General features: G+C 36.0%; 1 protein-coding gene across 1 annotated transcript; it reads left to right on the forward strand.

Moving 5' to 3' along the window:
* The first annotated feature begins 1610 nt into the window (after positions 1–1610).
* LOC107854292 (12-oxophytodienoate reductase 1) lies at positions 1611–3446 on the forward strand. The gene is made up of 2 exons (XM_016699300.2): positions 1611–2227; positions 2495–3446. Exons 1-2 carry the CDS (start codon positions 1867–1869, stop codon positions 3262–3264), a joined length of 1131 nt encoding a protein of 376 aa, XP_016554786.1. The 5' UTR covers positions 1611–1866; the 3' UTR covers positions 3265–3446.
* The last annotated feature ends 5621 nt before the right edge of the window (positions 3447–9067 follow it).

Raw genomic sequence — 9067 nt, forward strand, 5'->3', positions numbered from 1 at the left:
CTAAGATTGTCACTACACCTTTAGCTATGCACTTCAAGTTGAGCACGAAGTAGTGTCCTTCCAGTGATGATGAGAAGGAAGATATGAAGAAAGTTCCTTATACTTCACCTGTTGGTAGTTTGATGTATGCAATGGTTTGCACAAGATCGGATATTGCTCGTGCTGTTGGTGTTGTTAGTCGTTTTCTTTCTAATCTGGGAAGAGAATATTGGAATGCTGTGAAGTGGATTATGAGATATCTTTGTAACACTTCTAGTCTGAGTTTGTGTTTTGGTACAGGGAAACCTATTCTTTGTGGTTATACTGATTCAGATATGGCCAGTGATATTAATACTCGCAAGTCTACTTCAGGGTCTTTGATTACTTTTGCAGGGGGAGCTGTGTCTTGGCAATCTAGGTTGCAAAAATATGTTGCTCTATCTACTATAGAAGCTGAGCTTATTGCTGCCGTTGAAGCTTGTGAAGAATTGCTTTGGATGAAGAGATCCTTGGGGGAACTTGATTGTGCTCAAGAGAGGTATGTGCTTCATTGCGACAGTCAAAATTCCATACATCTTGGCAAAACTTCTACATTTCATGGTCGGTCTAAATATATTAATGTGAGATACCATTAGATTTAGGATGTGTTAGATTCTAAGATGCTTGAACGTGAGAAGATTTATACGGATGATAATGGTTCCAACATGATGACTAAAGCTTTGTCAAGAGGGAAGTTTGAAGATTGTTGCATGATCACCGGGATGACGGTCTCCTCCACATAGTTGGGAGGAGGAGAATTGTTGGGTTATTGGGTTTTTTTCCCTTTCTATGTGGATAAATGAAGTCCAATTTGGACCAATCTACTTTTTTTCTATAGGCCCATTACTATGAGGCATATATATTGATCTTTTTAGGTCTTATTCACCATCACAAAAGAAAGTTTTTAGCAGCCAAAGAGAGAAAAGAAAGCTAATTTTCGCCCAATAATTCTAGCCACAACTGTCAATTTCAAATTGCGATTCCCGCTTCGTTTCTTGTTCTATTGAGCTGATTTTTGGAATGCTTGTTCCTCTCATCTCAATATTTGATTAGGAACTGACGGAGCTTGATTTGGTGGCCTGTATCTCCTATTCTTCATTCCCGAAAAGTAGCTGTATTTTTTGTGCTTTCACTCCTTTATTTCTCTAGTGTTTGGTGGTGTGGTTTATGTATTGTTTCTTGTTATTTGACACTTGTTTTGTGGTCATTTTGGAGAACAATATTGTAAATATTTGGTGATTATAGTGGATGTTTGGTCCCGTAGTTTTTTTCTCTTCACACCGAAGGGTTTTCCATATAAATTTGATGTCTTGTGTGATTGCCTTTATTCTTGCCCTATCGTATTTGTATTGTAATTCATTTGCTATCATATTACTTTGTTTTGCTTGGTTTGCTATCATATTACTTTGGTTTGCTTGGTTTGCTTGGTTTGCTTGTCTCCTCTTAGTTCAAATTAGAAGAAAAAGTTTAGACTTGGGTATTCTTCCGTTACTATCCCGTTAGGCTCTTTTATGGTGCGGTTATCTTCCCAACACATATTACCCAATTATTAGTGTTATACTGTGACCCCGGATTCCAATTGAGATGTTTGCTTATATGTATTTCTAGCATATTATGTCCACATTACTATACCACTTAATCATGACCACAAAATACTTATCATCTTTCCAATAAAATGGAGACACAAAGTCGCTTCATTTTAGAAAAAACCTACCTCTTTTTAAACACAATGTGTCAGCATTATCTGGCTGCACTCACGTATCTCAGTTTCACCTTTTGTTATAAATAATATCCACAGTCGTTACCAGCTGATACTCAAGAAAATTGTATTGTGACAAAAACAAGAAAATGCCCAAAAAGGAAAATAAAACTGCTGAAGAGAAACATATCCCTCTAATGGCCCCTTATAAAATGGGAAATTTTCAATTATCTCATAGAGTTGTCTTGGCACCATTAACAAGACAAAGATCTTATGGCAATGTTCCTCAACCACATGCTATTCTATATTATTCGCAAAGAACAACACAAGGCGGTCTTCTAATAGGAGAGGCCACAGTAATTTCTGAAACCGGCAGAGGGTACAAAGATACACCTGGTATATGGACAAAGGAGCAAGTAGAAGCCTGGAAACCAATTGTAAATGAAGTTCATGCCAAAGGCGGAATCTTCTTTTCCCAAATTTGGCATGTTGGAAGAGTTTCCAATAAAGGTAATTGACTTTAATTTTTCCCATGATTTAAGCCATTTTATCAAGTCATATTTGATGCTTCGAGAGAAATGTAACGCTAAATGTAACTTTTGTACAACTTAGCTAGTGTTGATTTCTCACGTAGTCACTCAATTTTATTAGTTATTATCTTAGAAAGTTACTTTTTCTTGGAAAAAGAATCAAGAAAAAAGGTGACTTTCTGAAATAATAACTATTAGTTGAGTAATGTTGAGAAATAAACCCTTCTTAACTGACCCCTTTCAATAGAGTTTCAGACCAGTGGACAGGATCCCATTTCCTGCACAGACAAGCCATTAGCACCTCAAATTCGTTCCAATGGCCTCGATGTGATACACTTTACACCACCACGACGGCTAACAACAAATGAAATTCCTCAAATTGTTAATGATTTTCGGATTGCTGCTAGAAATTCAATTGAAGCGGGATTTGATGGAGTTGAGATCCATGGAGCTCATGGGTACCTAATTGATCAGTTTATGAAAGATCAAGTCAATGATCGAACTGACCAATATGGAGGATCATTAGGGAATCGTTGTAGATTTGCACTTGAAATAGTTGAAGCGATTGTAAATGAGATAGGAGGTGATAGAGTTGGAATAAGGCTTTCCCCATTTGCAAGTTACATGGAATCGGGAGACACAAATCCAAGTGCTTTGGGACTTTACATGGCTGAATCTTTGAACAAGTATGGCATTGCTTACTGCCACGTCGTTGAGCCTAGGATGAAACAAGCTTGGGAAAAATCTGAATGCTCTGAGAGCCTTGTACCCATGAGGAAGGCATTTAAAGGTACTTTTATAGTAGCTGGTGGTTACGATAGAGAAGATGGAAACAATGTCGTGGTTGAAGATCGAGCTGATCTGGTCGCATATGGGCGTCTATTCTTAGCAAATCCAGATTTACCAAATCGATTTGAGCTAAATGCTCCTCTCAACAAGTATAACAGGGAGACATTCTACACATCAGATCCTATTGTTGGCTATACTGATTATCCAAGTCTAGAAACAACGTCATGATGGCCGGGGCGTCATGATGGCCGGGGTGGGCAATGTTGTTAGATACTACTTCATATGTCTCACAAAAGGAGTGATCTATTAATAAAGGTCACCAACATTTTCTGCACCATATTCTGTCTGTTTTCATCATATTTAGTGATAACACTGGTGTTCCTCATACTAGGAGCCCCTTTAATGCATAATCCATGTTCTACCTAAAATAAATAGAACTTCATTATAAAAATGAACCAAAGTACTCACCAAAAGTCTCATGCTATTTTATTTCCTTACCCTCTCCAATCATGTAATTCCTTTTGTACTAAGCTAGCCATCAAACTAGCATCCAATCGCTTCACAATCACCTTCATAAACACTCAATCAGTTCACCTCCAAATATCAAAAGCCGCCTGGACGGACACAAATGACATTGAGGGCAACGATCTCTTTTCGGGTGAATGAAAATCAGGATATATATATATTCGAGACGTGACTATTCATCATGGTCTTTTTGTAGATTTTGATTGATCACTTACCATGATGAATACTTTGAAGCTACAAGGAATGATTTTGGTTTCCATGTTGATTAGCTTGTTGCAAATTAAAATTGTTCCTCTCCAATTCATAACCAAATATAATAACTGATGATACCTTTTATATATGGTCATCAACATAGCTAAGAAGTATATATAATCTTGTTAATGTGTCGTATAGGAGAACCAGCTCTAGATCTTGTTTTTGGCGTGAATTATCACTTATCTTCTAATCCATTTTGTTTTAGAAATAAAAATTATAGTTTATTTTTTCAGAAATTCAGTCAATATATATTGTTGGGTTATTAAGAGGTGTGAATGAAAAATGAAAAGGTGGTATTTTTTTTTTTCAAAAACACTAAGTGAAAAGATACAATTTGAATAGGCACCTTTGCAAATTGAATGCTTATGACCTTTCCAATCGTTGTGACTTTTTCGAAGAGTTGCACCTTTTTTGAAGAGTTGCACCTATATGAAGGAGTGTACCTTTCTGAACCATTGCTTCTCTTCATGATGCAACACTTTGATAGCTATAAATACCTGAATTTTTCCTCAGGTAAAGACAATTATTATTTTTGAGTAGAAAAATAATCTTCTTCTTCTTCTAAAAACTCTCGTATGATCATCAAATCGTTGAGTGTGTTCAAAATTTCTAAAAATTTGAGGTACCACTATTTTCAGAAAGAGAATCATTTTATTCTGGGAGGAAAAATTCCATAACCTCGGGTACTTGCAGGGAATAAATTCCTTAAGGACACACCGTACATTCGGTGGACTTAATTCTACACTTTTCTACTTCATCTTCTTTCTTAGATTTGATAAACGCTTTATTTTGATAGTTCATTTGATTATTCATTTGGACTTGTGTTTGAAGTTGTTGTAACTTCATTGCAGTTTTTGAAAGTTGTTCTTGAACTTAGGATTGAGGTTTGTAGAAAACATATAGATTTTGTCCCCACCGGAACAACATTCTTAAGGAATTTATACTAATCTGTATTGTTTGGTTTACTGTTTTTCAGTAAATAGTTTGAACTTCATATTGATAGTTCTTCAACTTTTTAAACTTGTGTTTGAAGTTCTTGAAACTTTATTTTGATAGTTAATAAGTTTGCTGAACTTGTCCTAAAGCTCTTAACATTTGTTTTAGAGTTCATACCCTACCGATTACTTGTTTTAGCCTAGCGGTTGCCTAGCACTGGAATAGGTCCACTAACGTATTCCTATCCAGTTAAAATAATAAGTAAATTGCACAGTGATGTTAATGTGAAAAACACCTGGCTTAAAGAGGTGTAAAAAATCACGACTTGTACCTCTATAGGATTTAACCCCAACTCCACTAAAATAACTGAGCCTCAACAATCAACAAATTATAAGACTATTCTAATCTAGGAATTAAACTCTAACTCCTATTTCTACAAAAACACAAACTTTCCCAAGGTGCGCGTTCGCAAGTCTTTGAGTTCCCAAACTGGAAAACAATGCTCCTAACTTAGTTTATACTTCACTGTGACTAGAAAGAAATACAACTCAAGAGCCAACCTAATACATAAAGTCAAAGACTCCTTAACTCAAAGTAATAGGAATAGGTTCAACTCAGGCTGCTTCAAGCTTTGGAACTTCATTGATAATTCATTGATGTGTTGCTATCTTTTTAAGTGTATAAGTAACAAAATGAGTTACTCCTTCGATATATAACAAATCTTCAAATTAGTCTTCTACCTTGCTTTGTACTCGTTAGTTTAACCTCGTTTGCTGTCAACTCAAAGTCCTTCTTCGAGTACAACTCCTTGCATTGGTAAAACTCTTTCTTCAACTTGATCTCCTTGTTTGAATGAAAATCTTTCTCTTTAGCTTATCAATAAGGTGTTGTATTTAGCTACAACTTCTTCTTTATCACATGTGATCTATCAAAGAGCAAGGGAGCTTATCCATTCTTATCTGCATTTCTTAGAGACTGTCTTCATATGATTGGACCAGTTTGAGTAATATGTTTTATTTTTATGTCAATCATCAAAACTTCATTGATCTAACAAAATTTTCCTTTTTGATGATGACAAAGTTCTGTCTATTTGATGCAGTTAATCCATTCCCTGAAATACTTAGTCTAGAGAAAGACACTGAAATGAAACAGATTAGTCATTAGGTAATGAATATTGCACAACTCATCTTCCCCCTTTTGACATCATCGAAAATCTGGTTCAAGGAAAAGCTAGACTAGGATTAAATATCAGATAATTCATATCCACTGGTACCATCACTAAGTCAAAGCAAAACTTTTAATAAGGTGAATAAACAAGGCATTAAAAAAATAGGAATAAGATTGTCAATAGAAAAAGAACCATTTCATTAAAGATCAATTACGAATTACAAGAACCCAGTACTTAAGAGTTAAAGATGAAGCATATAATAAAAATATACTAAGGATCTAAGAGAAGGAGGAAGGAAGAGACGGGATAAGCTGGGTCAGCCTTCGAACAGTTTCAACATTTTTAGCATATTCACGTGCAAGTTCAGCCTGGAGAAGATTAATTCTATCTTGAAGCATAGCCTTCTCGGCCTCATGTTCAGCTAGAGTTGTGATTATTGCAACACCTTTCTCAGAAAGAGCATTCTTGGCCCGTTGAAGAGGAGTATCAACACTTCTCATAAAAACAGGTAGTCCCAAATGATCCATTGTGCCAATGACATCCTTTGTGGTCTGCAAGGAGCACACTTATATAGGCACTGAGTAGTCTTCAAGCACTGGTGCCAGCCAGAACTCATAAGGCAGGGCATGTCCTTTTTTCATCTTTGATGAGGATCATTTTCATGTGCTTGATCATGAGTTTGGGCAAGTCAATTTTGACTTCTGTATCCAAGAGTTCCATGAGAGTTAAATCAAGAAAGTTTGCCTCAGTGTGTCTTTATTTTCTAGGAATAATCATCTTGTGTACAAAATCAAAATATAGTTGATGGAGAGGGGACATCTCAGCTTGAGCACTTGTCTATGATAAAGAAGATTGGGATTTCTAGAGAAATTTTTGGAAATATCCAAGGCAGAAGCAAGATTGTCTAAAGGGGACCATTCAAACTTCACATAATGACCCCAACCCCCTAAAGGAATATCTAAGATCCCAGCCAGATTATTAATGACTAGATTGATAGGAACTTCTCTCACAAAGGAAGAAAATAAATCAGCTCTTTCAATCCCATTGGTGTAAAATTCATACACATCAGATTTTCCAAACTTCCTCTGAGAATCACCTTGAAGGAACAAGTTGGTCCACCTTTGAGCCACTAATTTTGTCAACAATATTGCCATAGCAGGACCTCCAAAACAAGTCACTACCTTACCCCTAGCAAGTTTCCTCTTTTGAAAGTGGAGAACATGATCAACCGTGGAATCAAGAGGGTTAGGAATCTCCTCGATGTCAAAATCCTTATCAGACTCAGAAGAGACAGTCGAGTGGTATCAGACCCAGAAGTGTCTGATGGAGCAGGTGTAGAAACCCATTTTCTAGAGCTAGTGGAAATTTTAGACTTGGAGAGTTTTGATGAGGGAGATGGTAAGGTCTTCTCTTTGGACTTGGGAGTGGAAAGTGGTGGTCAAAAGACACAGGGTTTAGGGATACAATGTTTTGTTTTTCCCTTCCTTACAGAGTGGAGTAATACATCTTGGGAGGAGAAAAGAGATTTAGGAATGGGTGGAATCCAGCATGTCCTCTTACTGGATCGAAGTGCCTCAGCCACAGAAGCCTCCTCTTGACTTTTTTATTCTGAGTGTGAGGCATTCTAGGTGAAACAAAAAACAAACGTGGTTCATCAGGTAGGTCTAATTATTCAACAATAATAGGAATTGGGGAATGCTTCTTTGTGGACTTAGATTTGGATCATCGAGGGATTAAATCCGCAATGGAATTTCATCAGTGTTTTCTGAATCCAAGATTTAAAGAGGTGAGATATCAAGAACTGCTAGTTTTGGATTTTGAGTGAAGGACTGACCTGCTGAGAACTGAGAAAACTGATTTTTAAAGTTGGACTAACTAGCAAAATTGGATAATTGTATGGAGATGCTGGGGGGAATGTGAATTAAACTGTTAGCATCTGGAAGAACAATGAGTTCAATAGATGTAGCTTTATTTGGAAGGTTTGATTTTGATGACTCAGATAAAGAGTGGGAGGCCGTTGTAGCAAATCCTATAAGATAGAGGATATTAGAAAGAGCTTTAGATATTTGGTGTGAGAAGACACTCAAGTATGAAACATATTTAATGAAGAAAAAGATTAGAAGTTAAAACATAAAGAAGATGTAATAATTGAGTTCAAATAGGAGATGATGTGAAAGGCTATAGTGAAGTAAAGGCGGTGGCAGTTTTTTGAAAAATAATGGACTCTTGAAATTTTGGCAGTTTCCATTAGAATTAGAACAAGTAATACTTGGACCACACAAACTCATCTGTTTCAACTATTGCAATTTAAGGAGGTACTTGTAAATTTGTACCTGATGCAACAAATCATGAACTCATGTGCTTAACCAATCCAGTATCCCTGCAAGAATTAATTCAAGGTTTATTAGGGTTAATACAAGTTGAGGACTTAAGATACACAATTAAATGTGTAAGACTGAATTATTTAACAATTTTGACTCAAGACCACCTAAGAACAGATGCTTTTAATCAATTATTTGAAGGGAGTTCATGCAATGTGAATCAACCCTAGTTCTAATCTACTATTTCCATAGTATTCTCTAATAAGTGCCTCAGAAATTTGATTTTACATAAGATAGAACATGATAGATACAAGACTTTCCTTAATATTATCTTTAAGAAAATTATGTCTAATATCCATATGTTTTAAATATTATGTGTAGTACATGATTCTTTGCAAATTTGATGATACTTGTATTATCACCAATGGTAGAAACATAGCCTTCATTCATACAAAACTCCATTGGTTGTTGCTTGATCTACAACAATTGGGCACAATATGAACCAACATCAACACACTAAGTCTCAACAGTAGATAGAGCAACTCAGTTTCATTCTTAGTGGGCCGGGTTGTTAGACATGATCCAGTAAGGTGTATTATTTTGGTAGTGTTTTTTTTGTCTACATAATATCTTGCATAAACAATATTATAATAACCTTCCAAGTTGAAGTCTTACTTCCTTCAAGAGTCTTGCCTATTTATGATTCAGTCTCATGACTTGTTCCCCCTATCACTAAGCCCTCAGCATGAACAGTTAGTTAAACCTGGTAGCACGACCTGTTTCTATGTATGACCGATAATTTTATTATAACCATTTCTTTTTTCTT

Source organism: Capsicum annuum, chromosome 10, assembly GCF_002878395.1.
Source record: "Capsicum annuum cultivar UCD-10X-F1 chromosome 10, UCD10Xv1.1, whole genome shotgun sequence".
NCBI lineage: Eukaryota > Viridiplantae > Streptophyta > Magnoliopsida > Solanales > Solanaceae > Capsicum > Capsicum annuum.